Source organism: Conger conger, chromosome 3 (genome assembly GCF_963514075.1).
Source record: "Conger conger chromosome 3, fConCon1.1, whole genome shotgun sequence".
NCBI lineage: Eukaryota > Metazoa > Chordata > Actinopteri > Anguilliformes > Congridae > Conger > Conger conger.
In genome coordinates this window covers 9,503,212-9,518,211 of record NC_083762.1, presented here as the reverse complement: position 1 = coordinate 9,518,211, position 15,000 = coordinate 9,503,212, and the positions used below count along the sequence as shown (strand labels likewise).

The 15,000-nt window shown below is 51.5% G+C and overlaps 1 protein-coding gene across 1 annotated transcript in view; it reads right to left on the bottom strand.

The window, feature by feature from the left end:
- Nucleotides 1-15,000, bottom strand: part of diaph2 (diaphanous-related formin 2) — a 482,385-nt gene that overhangs the window by 290,846 nt on the left and 176,539 nt on the right. Inside the window, 3 exon segments of the mRNA XM_061234698.1 lie at nt 4,778-4,892; nt 10,472-10,756; nt 10,758-10,817. Of these exon segments, the coding sequence (XP_061090682.1) occupies nt 4,778-4,892; nt 10,472-10,756; nt 10,758-10,817 (460 nt within the window).

Below are 15,000 nucleotides of genomic sequence, written 5' to 3'. Positions count from 1 at the left end.
CGACGGAGGCTGAACCGCTGATTGGTGCCGCAGCGAGGAGAGGCTGGGCGGGGGGGGGGGGGGGGAACAGACAGGGGAAGTCTGAGGGGAGTGGGGGGGGGGGGGGGGAAGGCAAATAAACAACTACAAGGAAATGAAAGAAAAGTAAAAAAATAAAGCCTGAGTCGCAGCAGCAGAACCAATTTAAATACGCCAAACGGTAAGGAGGCGAGTCTGAGGTGCGAGCCGCACGCCGTGTTCGGCTCGGGCGGGGCCGTGTGTGTGTGTGTGTGCGCGTGTGTGTATGTGTGTGTGTGTGTGTGTGTGTGTGTGTGAGTGTGTGCGTGTGTGTGTGTATGTGAGTGTGTGTATGTGTGTATATGCGTGTGTGTGTGTGTGTGAGTGTGTGCGTGTGTGTATATGTGTGTATATGCGTGTGTGTGTGTGTGTGTGTGCGTGTGTGTGTGTGAGTCTGTGCGTGTGTATGTGTGTATATGTGTATATGTGTGTGTGTGTGTGTGTGTGTGTGAGTGTGTGCGTGTGTATGTGTTTGTGTGTATATGCATGTGTGTGTGTGTGTGTGAGTGTGTGCGTGTGTATGTGTGTATATGCGTGTGTGTGTGTGTGTGTGTATGGGGAGGGGGCTTGAGGACAGAAGCCTGGTGAGGGGTCAGGGCGTGGCTGGTGAGGGGTCAGGGTGTGGCTGGTGAGGGGTCAGGGTGTGGCTGGTGAGGGGTCAGGGTGTGGCTGGTGAGGGGTCAGGGTGTGGCTGGTGAGGGGTCAGGGTGTGGCTGGTGAGGGGTCAGGGTGTGGCTGGTGAGGGGTCAGGGTGTGGCTGGTGAGGGGTCTGGGTGTGGCTGGAGAGGGGTCTGGGTGTGGCTGGGGGAGTGTTTGTATCTGGCTGACTGGGCTTCAGTGAGAGTGAGGCGCTGTTGTTCCCCCTCCCCTCCGCGTGTGAAGATGGGCTCCATCCTGTAAGGTGAGAAGTGGCTTAAAATCCAATGAATATCAAGGCGCTTCATTACCGTCCCGCCTGCCCTGGGCCAGGCTGCCCGAGCTCCCCTCGCCGCGTAAACACTGTGTACTACCAGGCTACATCCCGTTCCGAATCAATCAATCAATCAAATGTAATTTTCATACAGCACTCTAAGCACAGCGCCGGTCCCACACCACTTCACAGGGCGACTGGCTTCTAAAACCCTCCGTCAATACCGTAGAGTTCAAACAGGCCCCCGCTGCACTAAAGTAGCCTAATTGGAAATACAGTAGGAATTTGATCCTTTTTAAGAGGCTGGAAACAGGGCTTAACATCCCTGTTGATTACGGAATCCCTTTCTTCCATCATTAAGTCGTTAAGAAAGTGGGCTCTTGAACGAGCGGGTAAGGTTGTGCGGCATTAGTAGGCCGGCTGCGATTGCGAACTACGGAGGATGAATTCGGAATACTGTATTTGTCGCGAGTGCCGAGACAGGAATAACAATTCTGAAAGACATATTTGCACAATCTATTTGAAAAGAGTAATAGCAACGCTTCAACCCGAGAGAGGCCCCGAGGGTCCTTCAGTATTGCTCTCCGAAAAATGCAAGCAAAAACTACAATTCCCACGGAGCTCCGAGTTGACAGAGGCCCTCTCGCAAGGCTTTTCCAAAGCCCTCCACAACAATAAGCACGCTCAAGCCAACATTAATCACCAAAACTTAGCGTTTAGTTATAAATACCATCCTGGAAGACAAATAAGAAAAAAAATTCTAAAAAATAAATAAATAAAAGACTTGGGTTAACAGTCCAAACACTCCACTACATAAATAAAGGGGCAATTTTCCAGACAAATGAAGCCGGTTTCTTCCAGCGACTGCTTTGGCAGCTCTACAGTGAGGATTTATGGTCTTTCGTAATACCCCGCGATGGTGAAGCCTTATGAACTAATTCCGCCAAGTCCCCCTCCACCTGAACCCGCGCGCTGACTGGCACGACTGAGCTTCCCGTCTCCTCTCCGCAGCCGGAGAGTAAGTGGCCTCTCGCTGAACATCCGCCCGCCCCCCGGAGCGCCGTTATTCAGCTTCCCAGCTACACCGACGTCACTCTGCGCAGCGCGCTGTCACGTGAATGGAAAGTCAGACGGCGTTTCGAGGAAACTTTCCCGTGAACTCGATAAGAAGTCAAAGGCTGACCGCGGGTGACGAAGAATCGGCTCCGCGAAACAAAACAAATCAATCTCGACGTGTATTTTAGTCTTATATGTAGACTTATCTTTATTACCTTTTTTTGCAATATAAGATAAAAATATTGCCTGCGAGGTGAGACCGTTTGACTCATTTCGAGATTTGCCTACGGGGTAATAAAATTTCACTTGTCAAGCAAACAGTAACTTAATCCATATTAATATTGTTATATGAATATATTATACATTCTAATATTCTGTACATGAGAGAAAAGTAATAAGATAAGGCTGAGTAGTTTGTGATAGACTGTCTGCAGTGCGTCGTGTGGGAATCGCTTCTGCTGAGCGGGAACTCGTGTCACACCGGCATTTACCCGAAAATCCGGCTAAAAATGCCTTTTCGCATTCATGTCTTTGATGGCGGGTTTTTGTACATGAAATATGCTGCACTAACAAATGGGCTGAAAAGAGCTGAATCAGTGAGCTAGCTGTGGGCCTCACTGATAGGGAGGCAGTAATGGCTGCCCCGCAAGGAATTGTCCTCGCTGCTTTTAAAGTCTGCCATGATTAGAGTGCTTCACTTCAGCGAACGGCTCTTAATCTCTGGTTATTTTGCAAAGAGCCCCGATTATGAAGCGGGTGCAAAGCTGTGCCTGAAAGACAGTTCTGAGTGCAGAAGCAGCTTGCGAGCGGCAGAAACCCGTGCCGCACTGTTAATTTGAGCCTACAGAAGAGCCAATTACACCTCAGGTAGTGCACCCCCCTCAGACGTCAGCGCCGCTAAATGGGATTCAGAGTTCATTATTTGCAACCTTAATTAGGGACGATGTTCTTGCACACACTGTACTAATTTAAAAGGTGTTATTGTTTGCACATTTGTTTGTTCTATTGCCCCCTCCTCCCCCCCTCCGTACCCCCCCCCCCCCCCTTCACTTGCCTGAGCAGAAAAAAAAAAAAAGAACAAACAAACTATCTAACAATCTACTGTATCATCCCCGGGAAGAACCCTCTGGTGCTTTCCCATATTACAGAGGAGCAGAGCTGGGAAGCCGGGAGGGGTGGGTTTGTGCCGCAGGGCGGGAACTGTGACATCACTGTGACTGAGGTTCTATCTGCAGTATAGAGAATGTGACATCACTGTGAGTGAGGTTCTATCTGCAGTATAGAGAATGTGACATCACTGTGAGTGAGGTTCTATCTGCAGTATAGAGAATGTGACATCACTGTGAGTGAGGTTCTATCTGCAGTATAGAGAATGTGACATCACTGTGACTGAGGTTCTATCTGCAGTATAGAGAATGTGACATCACTGTGAGTGAGGTTCTATCTGCAGTATAGAGAATGTGACATCACTGTGACTGAGGTTCTATCTGCAGTATAGAGAATGTGACATCACTGTGAGTGAGGTTCTATCTGCAGTATAGAGAATGTGACATCACTGTGAGTGAGGTTCTATCTGCAGTATAGAGAATGTGACATCACTGTGAGTGAGGTTCTATCTGCAGTATAGAGAATGTGACATCACTGTGAGTGAGGTACTCTCCTCAGGGTAGAGAACATGACATCACTGTGAGGTACTCTCCTCAGGGTAGAGAACATAACATCACTCTGAGGTTCTCTCCTCAGGGTAGAGAACATGACATCACTCTGAGGTACTCTCCTCAGGGTAGAGAACATGACATCACTGTGAGGTTCTCTCCTCAGAGTGGAGAATATCGCCCCCCCCCCCATTAGCATTATGCCAATCTGCATAATAGATAGCTTCCTGGGTAAGTTTCCGTTTATGTCTGTGCGGGAGGCAGGATGTCTCTTTATGCGGGGGCTGTGTGCTGAGGGGCTGGGAGGCTGGGCAGCAGTCAGCCACGTGCCCGGGCAGTGGGAGGTATATTGCGGAGACGTGAAGGGGATTTGTTCAGCATACACACAGATAGGCAAGCTCACAAACCTGAAATTCCCACCAGCTGCATGACATACACTGATGTGTGTATAACATCCCCCAAACCCCCCCCCCCACACCCACAAACCCCCTGCAGTATATGAGAAATCAGAGCGCAGAGTACACACACTTGTCAAGGCATCGTCATGGCAACACCCACCCAACCAACCACCTCCAAAATCTTACCTCCGCCCCATCACCCACAAACCCAGCAGCCCACCAGCGAGCCGGCAGACACGTCGTGCAGAGAGTGTGTGTGTGTGTGTGTGTGTGTGTGTGAGAACAAACTGCCGGAGCTGGCGCGAGGTCTCCCAGCACCTGCCTGACGGGCCGACGGAGGCGTCGGAAGAGCCGGCGGTCAGCCGAGCGTGACGCTACGACTGAGCCCTCCCGCGCAACCCCTCCCGCGCCCAGCGCCGAAACGCAGCGCTCAGCCCGCTAATTACGCCCGGGACTCAGCCCCGCGCCCGCCGCCAGCCAGACAGCCAGACAGACAGACAGACGCGGAGCAACAAAAAAAAAAAAACATAGTTCTTCATGATAATTAACATTTCACAAAAGCAAAAAAAAAAAGAGGAAATTAAAATGAAACGAAGTGGCGGGAAGTGAGCGCGGCTGCCGCGGAGTGGCGGCTCGGGTAAACGGAGCGTTCGCGCGCGGCGGTAATTAGCCATCGGGGGGGGGGGGAAACGAGGCCTTACCTTTGGTCTTGGTGGAGAAGTGGTGTCCGAGTTCGGCCAGGAGCTCGGGGGTCTCGAACCGCTCCTCCTTCACTTTGATCCAGAAGCAGTTCTCCGCCATCTCCTGAGGCACGACCTGCGAACACACGTTTCTCCGCGTAACCAAGCGCACACTTTTATTCTCCGACCGTAGCCGGTGCTAATGAGACTGCTCTCGGTGCAATGTCCGCTCACAACCGTTCACGGCTCACGGTGTCAACTGCAACCGACAGCTGGAAGCAAAAAGACTCGGGCAAAACACATATCAGAATGCTATTAGGATAAAATGTTCAGCAAAACATACCAATTAAACCATGCAGCCGTATGAAAGAGAGATGTATTGTTCAAGATTGGTGAAAATAGATGTTTTGAGTCCAGATTTTTGCTCATTTTCTTCCACTGCGGAAAACTCAAAGGGACTTTGTGACCGTTTTCTGTAAAAAGCTCCATACACATAAAATTGATTTGATGTCTTTGTAAAGTTTTATCAATTCACAGCAGTTATTCATAATTTCATAAGTTTTTTTTTTATGACCATCCGACCAAGGTCTGGGAAAACAAAGACATAAAAAAACGGACTTCATCACACGTAACGAGTCTTTCTGAAAACCTTCCAACCTAACCCGTTGTGTTCACCGTTAATGTTAATTCAAGCTCCTCTTTCAAGTGTATTAACATGCAGCGCCAGGCAGGTTTTTCATCAGGCGGAGTGCCGGGTGAATTCAGCCGCTAAATGATCAAGGCCGGGGGAGGATGGATGAACTCGAGGCCGGGGGAGACTTGAAAGGCTCCGGCGGACGTCTCCGGAGGAAAAGCGGAACGCTTTTTGAAACCCGGCGCGCGTGTGAGTGCGACCCGCTCCGTTCTCCTGCGTGGAGTGACAGGGTCTCGCGGCTCCGCGCTTCACCTGCGCGGTGAGTTTCCTGTGTTAATTGGGTGCGAAGGACTCCGTGACGTATGCGGTGATGGCACTTGGCTAATCCCCCGCGAGTGGCTAAGGGCTCCTCGGTTACCGCCCCCCCCCCCCCCCGTCTCGGCAGGCTAATAAGTGTATCCGAGGAAAAGCAGATGATGAAACACCTGGTAGCCACGCGTCGCAGAGACGCGGCCCCGGTGGAATAACGACGCGTGGCACCGCTGTCCTGGAACAGCGACGGCTGAAAATCCTCCGGGTCTGTCAGAACCCGAGCCCAACAGGGAGACGATAACCAAATCAGCATCTCAACAAACCAGCGACGCACCTTCCCAATGTCAGGGAAAGTGGCCGGCGTTGTCACAGTTTCCCGGACCCGTGCAGACTCTTAAAACCTTTAGGTGATGGCTGTAGTAGCCATGCCATGTGAATGGGGCTAGAACATCTCACCCCATAGGCACACATTTCAGAAGTTAAACTATTACAAGGCAACTGCCGCTTTTACCTGTTTACACGCACTCTACAGTAATTCTTCTGACTTTGGTTCATTTTAATTAAAACCTGAAAGTAAATTTAGCTTGTGGCTTAACCCCGTTCCAGTGTTTACATCTGTTTACAGAGCGCTTAAATTCATCACTCTATCCCTGCCGAAGCTCAAATGCATACAGTTTGCCTGACTGTTTGTTCATCTCTTCCCTGACACAATATGAAAAGACCCACAACACAATTGTAGCACCACTTGTTATCGGTGTGCGAAAGGCAGTTATCCTGGCAGCTTTTTTATTTTTTTATTTTTTTGCTTGGAGAAAAACACCGAATAAAATACAATGTAAAAAAAGAAAAGTGTAGAGCAAATGACAGGTATCGACTTGGGCTCAGACTGCAGGCGGTGCGATGCATTTGACACAGCGCCCCACGTTCAATCACGCCTTCACCGCGGCTCCATATCTCTCCCCAACCAGTCCCTCGCAACTAATTATAACATCAAATTCTGCGCCTTGATGAATCCCCCTTCGCAGGGAGCTACGGCACCACCCGGCTCTGGCTCCTACCTGCGCCGGAGAGAAGTTCAAGCCTGCCCCCGGGTCAAAAGCAAATAACTTTCTCAGAGAGAGAGAGAGAGAGAGAGAGAGAGAGAGATAAATAACCCACCCGGATCCCTCTCTCAGCCCCAGACTGGGCCTGCTAGACGGGGGCTCCGAGAACACTCTTAATTATTAATATCGAAAAAAACACAGCCTCCTCCAAAACGAGGCAATTAGCGGGCGGGTCTGGAGCCGGGATGGGGTGACCCGGCTGTGCGTTAGGGGCGCTGGAGCTGACGCGGCGCCCCCCGGGGGGGGGGTCGGAGGGGAGGTCGACGCCCTGGCGCGCCGGCCTCAGACGCGGAGCGAGCAGTCGTTCACCTCCCCGTAAAACGCGCTCCGCTCCCCAGCGTAGGTGCTCGTACTGCAGGAGAAATTAGTTTACGGCACCTCCAGGCTACAATCTCCGCTGCAACTACTTGAGAATCCGTAACGTGCTTTAAAAAAAATATGCTCCCTCGATTTATTACTTCTGGCCGCATTTACTTTCTGAGCAATCCACCCCTCCCCCCCTCTCTCCCCCACAGAGGTGTAGGGGTCTCCTGCGGGTGATTTCTTTTCCTTAAAGCAGAGGTCTCTCTCCCTCTCTCTCTCTCTCTCTCTCCCCCTCTCACACACTCTCTTCTGTTTCCCACTCTCCCTCCCTCCCTCCTTACCTCCCACCACAATCACTCTTTACTTCAGCGAAGATGCTTTCCTTCCAGAAGATTTCCCAAATATAATTACAGACAGGTGGTGCCACTCCAGTCCTCGTCAGGCAGAGAAAATTATAATCATAATCAGAGAAATATTCAGAGAGGGAAGGCCCCGCAACACACCGCCACAATATCGCTACCGCGGCAACTTTATTACAACTGTATGAAGTGCATTTTTACAAGCACTAAGCAAAAAAAAAAGTGTTTGGGGAGTGGGTGGGGGGCTCGTGTTGATAACTCACCCGGCTCTCTCTCCGCTCCTCTCTCTCCTACCGGCACGAGCGTGCGCTGGCTGGCACGCACAGCGCACCATCTGCTCTTAACACGGAAGACAGATGAGTCGGGCGCCGCTAAATCGACACAGATTGCTTTTCCTCAGGTGGCGGCGGTGCCGGCGTGTGCGTTCGGCCCCGTCTCATTGGCGTCTCCGCCCCTCTCCGCAGCCCGCGGGGCGGGGTCAGGGCCCGGGCCGCGCCGCCATGGAGACCGACGCGCCGCCATGGAGACGGACGCGCCGCCATGGAGACGGCACTGATGTCAGCGTGAGCGCCGCGCCTCTTCACCTCCCGCCGGTAACGGCGCCGTTCTCTCCCCCCCGGCCGTAAAAAAGGGCCCCAAATTGCGCGGGAAATGCGGGTCGGAGACGAGACGCATTTCCATACGGGGCGTAGGCGGAGCGCGGTCGGGATGCGATGCCTCTGCCCGGTGTCGAGGAGACGCGCGCGGTCGTCGGTTCAAACGTTCGCGCAATAAAACTCACATCCACGCCGCCGCAATGAGGGCGATTGCCGCTCCGCCTCGCTCCGGAGCGGACCGCGCCTCCGAACGGGGACCGCGCGGCTGCTCGTCACCGCAATGACCTCATCGGGGTAATGCTAATTATCTCACAGCGCTACTGGCACCAGGAAAGCCATGAATAAACAAATGCGCGCTAACATATGTTCTCTCTCACCGGTGGACGAGGAGAGGCATGTTCCTCCACCGGGGCGCGAGTCTCGCCTTCAAAAGTATCACAACGTTTCTCCTGTTGTGGGATTTCAGACCATAATCCGGTCATGAGCGCGTTTAAAAGAAGAAAAAAACTGTTTGGAATAAATCACGAGCATTTCATTAATGCCAGGGATCAAACACAAAGTCAAGGTCAAACATTCGTATCGGAAACTACAAGTAAATTAATCTAGGTTTGAACATTAAAGGTGAATGATCAAGCGGTCTGTCTTACTGGAACGGGCTTAATATGCAAGTGGCCAGAAAATATTCTGCTTTTCAATTGTGTAAAGAGTACAAGTGTTCTCGGACTGAGGAAACCTATAAAGACGGATCAGGAACCACAACTCATGACGCCACAAGCTTCAACAGCCAGCAACAGAAGACTTAACACCATAACAATGATATGAAGTAAACTCGTGTAACAGTGGAACACTTGGGAATCATACGAACGGACAACGCAATAATTACAACAATGGCAGCACCCATAACTTCACTAGATGCCTGGCTACTGCTATTTAGCCAATATAAGTTTGAAATAACTTTAATTTTATTTTGCCTGCTTGAGCAACAGTCTTTTAGAATAATACAGAGTGTCCGAAGTTATGACTTGCACCAGACTGGGCACTGTCCCTGAACGCCTGCATTAATGAGCCGAATATTTTCCTTCAATCATTTCCAAATAATATTTAATCAGGGCCTGCATTCAAATGTCTATCCACTTACACTGTGATGAAAGCATCCCGCATAATGCAAAAAGTACACAGCAACGGTGAAAAGGTCAAAATTTCACAGTAAATCTGCTAATCAGCTGCTTGTAAATGCGGAGTTTGTTACATTTCGAATTTTTCTCATTTCCTTTTTCCATTTAAACCACGGATTTTCATAGAGACAGAAATATCAATTTGTGAGAGACCGCAGATGCTCCGGTGTTTGCAATCGGCTCGACCCAAAACGACTCGCTGACCGGGGTCACGCGCACATTTGAAATACCTGGACTTCTGAGATGAAATGATAGCGGCGTTAATAAGCGCTAATGTTACCGCAGTGGACACGGCTGTACGTGCCTCGGGTGCGGAGCTATCCGCGGTATGATCTCCTACACTAAAAAATGAATCATAGGATGACTTCGAGTACGGACAGTGGTTGCACATTAGGTCTTAGGGACGCTGTGTGCGAAGTGCGAGATGCCGTTCCCCGCCGATCTGCCGATCCGCGGTTGTTTTTTAACACGCCAAAATGTAACGAGTCACGATTGGCTTAAATTGTGTTCAAGCCATGTGTGAGAAGTCTTAAAAGCAGATTGTGTTTTGATTCCAGTTGACCAACCAGCAGGTGGTTTCATTTTTGGCATTTCGGCATGGCGTGGAAAAAAGCTTCAGTGTCAAAATACACCAGTTACATTACATTACATTACATTACATTACATTACATTATTGCCATTTGGCAGACGCTCTTATCCAGAGCGACGTACAGTCGATTAGACTAAGCAGGAGACAATCCTCCCCTGGAGCAATGCAGGGATAAGGGCCTTGCTCAAGGGCCCAACGGCAGTGCGGATCTCATTGTGGCTACACTGGGATTAGAACCACTGACCTTGTGTGTCCCAGTCATTTACCATAACCCTATCAGTTAGTTGGCTAGGTAAGCAGTGTTTGGATAGTTTTGCTCTGTTTGTTTGTTTGTTCCAAAAAAAAAAAAAAAATGGCCCTTGTCCTTATCTTTGTTGTACAGGTAGCAGTTGAAATTGTACTTCCCTCTAGGGTCTTTCAGCGAACTTATCCCTGGTTATGGGTATGCACTTTGTTGTACGTCGCTCTGGATAAGAGCGTCTGCCAAATGCCAATAATGTAATGTAATGTAATGTATCATCAAGTATTACAATTTGTATGGAATATGTACTTGTTCATGTGGTTATGAATAATTGACTGTATTGAGGAGTGTATTTTGAGTAAATATATTTTGAGTGTGCGTTGGACAGTGTCAGAGTGCTTACCTTAGACCAGTTGACCCTCTTCATCACAGACTCGGGCTTGTAGGTTTTCTTGGGCCCCATTCCGTAAGGCAGCTTGATGACGGGCGGGGGCGGAGGGATGCCGGGCGCTCCGAAGAACGGCGGGGGAGGCGGGGGCCCGCCCCCGGGCGGGGGGGGAGGGGGCGGGGGGCCGCACCCGGGCGGGAGAGGCGGTGGGGGCGGGGGCGGGATGCCGCAGTGGAGCGGGGGAGGAGGAGGGGGCGGGGGGCAGCCTCCCGGCGGGGGCGGGGGCGGGGGCGGGGGGGGGCGGGGGAGGAGGCGCGGCTCCGGCAGGGAGGGGGGCTCCTCCTGCTCCTCCCGCGGCGACCTGTGGACAGGGAGCAGAGTCAGCAGCAGGCAGGGAGCTGTAGCGCCCCCTACAGGGCGCCAGCTCCACCAATGAGCCACGTTGGGGCCGTATACTCCTCATACTGTGCTATAAGGGATGTAGGCAGAGAGCAACAATTGAGAGAGGTCCAACTGAGAGGCTAAACTGCCCCGCGCTTAAATCTGCTTAAGCAGACCGCAGTGCTGTTTTCACAATGGGTCCCTCTGGGGACGTTTCTTACGGTGAGCTGTTGATCCGTACTTTTTACAGTCCTTATTGGGTCCGCATGAGTCGTTGGATCGCCTAGATTGCTAAGTTTCTCTGGTAGACTTGTGTAACTACTCATTTAGCAGCCTCTCCTACGGCTAGGCTGAAGCGGATTAGGCTGAGATTCATAGCTGAGATTTTCATACTTCTCCTTTACCATCTTGGACATAGGGAAGCGGAATGGGCGGGGCTCGATGGGGTCTTCTCCCCAGCCAACAGAAAACATTCCCACCATGTTGCTGCCATGTAGACTAACACTGAGAAAAACACCCCAGTAAACATCGAGAGGATATTTTGTATGAGCTGGGTCTGTGCTCCATTTCCCATGAGAACCTCCACTTGATGTACCATGCAGAGGACTAGGGCTTTGGGCCTCGCTCTCCCGGGGCCCCGGTCCCTGGAGAGACATGGCGAGTTATGTAACGAGGGGTGTGTGTACTCCTGAGCCACGGGGGGAGAAGGAGGCGGCCATCTTCTGGGCTCCTGGGAGGAGCATTAAACACGCTGACATGTAAACGTGAAAAACAGGGCTGGGCAGGACACAGTACCCCCCCCATCCTCTGAAAGGGTACGTCTCTGCACGGAGCAGCACCCGGGCTTCCGTGCTCAGGGAGGTGTGCTGTGAGAGGTGTTCAGGTGTGGTCCGGGACTCCGGCTGACCGAGCTCACTGAGAGCATTACTACACGAGAAGTAATCCTGATTATTTTAAGCGCTGAAGGCCCGATTTACGAAGCTCTTTCACGTGCGTAAAACCTTTATAGGATGTGCAAAATTAATAACACAACCGATGATTGGTGCAAAGCAAATACCATGGCCAATCATTGGTCAGGTCATGTTACTGGCATTGGGTGTGCTAAAAGGTTTTTCACATACTAAATGTCTAAGTAGCCGTAGTCAATCAGGCCCAATATACACTGCAGTAAAGAGCTGAACAGAGAGATGAGACTCAGGTTTTAGATGGGCTCAAATAGTCAGAGGGAGAACGACGGCGTATTCCTCCCAAACACGCCCAGCCTGCTCCCTGCTGGGGTGCGGAGCGGCTGTCAGAACGGACGCACCGGACCGGCTCTGGGACCGGACCGGCCCCTGACCCCCCTGACCCCCCTAACCACGGGCTCCCCCCCCCCACGGCCCCTCAGCACCACGGCAGGGCCAGTTCTGGCCGGCGGTAACCAACGCGGTCCAACGGGCCGGCATCACGCTCCCTACTGCGGTACATGCAGCTGCTCAAGCCCAGCGAACGCATGCATATAAACAAACAGGCCAAATACCGCTCAACCTGGAAGAAGTTACATTTAACCCTTTCAGTCCATATGGGACTCCAGTGTACTGACTGTAAAATCCCAAGGGTGCCATATGACACTCTCAACCTTACACCTTTTCAACCAATCAGAATGGCTGAAATATGATTGTTTTGAGCCTCTGTTAAAGCCATACTACATATTCGCAACTTTTTCAATTCATTACAAAAATAAGTGATTCTTCAGGGTGAGTTCGGTCAGCAAAACGAGAGGCCACAGATGGAAATTGGCAAAGGATAAAATTCCGCACAGATACTAGAAAGTACTTTTTTTCACACACAGAGAGTGGTCACTGTGTGGAGTAGCTTGCCAAGACATGTAGGGGAGACAGAAACTCTAGAGGTTTTCAAGACCAGGCTTGATACAGTGCTAGATACTATTTAGCTCTCAGGCAAACTAAGCAGTAGGTACCACTTTAGTGGGAGGAAAAGGCAAGCAATGCTGGGCTGAAAGGCCTGATATGTTATGTTATGTTATGTTATGTTATGTTATGTTATGTTATGTTATGTTATGTTATGTTATGTTATGTTAAGTCCAAAGACAAAGACCAAGTAAATATCAATACATTTTCTCAACCAAAGACAAAGCCCCTTGGAATTTGGGTGGAGCGAGTTCATATCGGGCTTGGGACTGAAAGAGTTAAAACAGCACACCTTCCCAAGAAGACAGGAAGTGCGGTCAGCACCCCGGTCTACAGTGCCAAACTTCTCATTTCCGCACACCTGCGGGAGGTTCAGGTAAAAACCACCGCAGGAGAAGCAGTCCATATAAGGAGGTTGAAGTTTTGGGGTCCCTCTCTCTCGTTGTTTAGTGCTTGCCCGCCGGGCTGGAGGCTGCTTGTACGCTCCCCGGTAGCATTTTGCTGAATAAAACCTTTTCTCTTTTCCTTCAAACCTGGCGACGGCTTTATTATGTTTACGGTGAGTCAGGAGCAGCAGTAATAGGTCATACGATGGGAGAGCGCAGAGGATAAGGCGGTTTACCTCAAAACAATGCGCGTTTTGTCTCGAAATTTCAGATTCCACTGCCCACAAAGGAAAAACAATTAAGCACCAGTCGGTGGCGAAATTAAACACATTACCGATAAGATATACAGCAGCAGTCTCCAGACAAGTATACACTGTTAAAATACCACGGTACTATATAAACAGGTATTTATAAGCTTGATAAGGCGACGGGGACAGTTTAGAAACAAAACGTATGCAAATGTATCAATTAGAAAGTAGGGAAGGAAAGATAGGCTGTGACCTTTCCATGATTAGACGCTAATCTCTCTTCGGAAACTTATTATGTGTTTTTGTTCCACGACATTAAATAAAAGCAAGTTTCTCATTTCAAAAAGGCAATTCCAGCACCCTCCCCCCCCCCCCACCCCACCCCCCGCCTCTACGTGACTAATTTGCCAGGAGTTATTCTCCCAGCGTCTCACAACGTCTGACTGCAAAGCTATACCGGCTGCTTGTTTATTACGGGAGAAAATTAGCAGAAAAGGTGGAGGAGGATTTAGACCCAGGATGTAGGCAATCCCAAGATCAACCCCCCCTACCCCCCCCATCCCCCAGCCCCTCCACTGATGATGTAGCTGTCAATCTCCGGCCCGATGCAGCTGTTTCTTTTTAAGGTTAATAATTGGTGATGGAAGTGAATTAACTGGTGAATTAGACCACCATCAGTTTTATTAATCAATTTTTTTAAACACTTGTGGCCCCCTCACCAATCCCCCCCCATTCATCAGTAGCTCCCGCTCTCCAAAAAAACCCCAGGTGTGGCTGGGGTTAGAGAGGGGGCGTGGCAGAGGTCAAGGATGGGGCATGGCTGGGGTCAGGGATGGCGTGTGGCTGGGGTCAGGGAGGGGGTGTGGCTGGGGTCAGGGAGGGGGTGTGGCTGGGTCCTGGTGGGGGCGTGGCTGGGGTCAGGGATGGGGTGTGGCTGGGGTCAAGGATGGGGCGTAGCTGGGGCCAGGGATGGGGTGTAGCTGGGGCCAGGGATGGGGTGTGGCTGGGGTCAGGGATGGGGCGTAGCTGGGGTCAGGGATGGGGCGTAGCTGGGGTCAGGGAGGGGGCGTGGCTGGGTCCTGGTGGGGCCGTGGCTGGGGTCAGGGATGGGGTGTGGCGGGGTCAGGGAAGGGGGCATGGCTGGGGACAGGGATGGGGTGTGGCTGGGGTCAGGGATGGGGTGTAGCTGGGGTCAGGGATGGGGTGTAGCTGGGGTCAGGGATGGGGCGTAGCTGGGGTCAGGGAGGAGGTGTGGCTGGGGTCAGGGAGGGGGCGTGGCTGGGTCAGGGAAGGGGGCGTGGCTGGGGACAGGGATGGGGTGTGGCTGGGGTCCTGGTGGGGCCGTGGCTGGGGTCAGGGAGGGGGCGTGGCTGGGTCCTGGTGGGGCCGTGGCTGGGGTCAAGGAGGGGGCGGTACCGTGTTCCTATTGGCTCTGGGCTGAGGGAGGCCTCCCTGGCCTCTCCATTTAGTGCCCCAATTAGAGGGAGGAGGCGGAGCAGGATGAAGTCTGACTCATCTTCACACGCCGTGGGGACAGCAGCATGGAAAATCAGCTCAACTCTGACTCCGCGCCGACACTGGCAGGCTGGTACGGTTTAATTGACTAGGGAACGTCACAC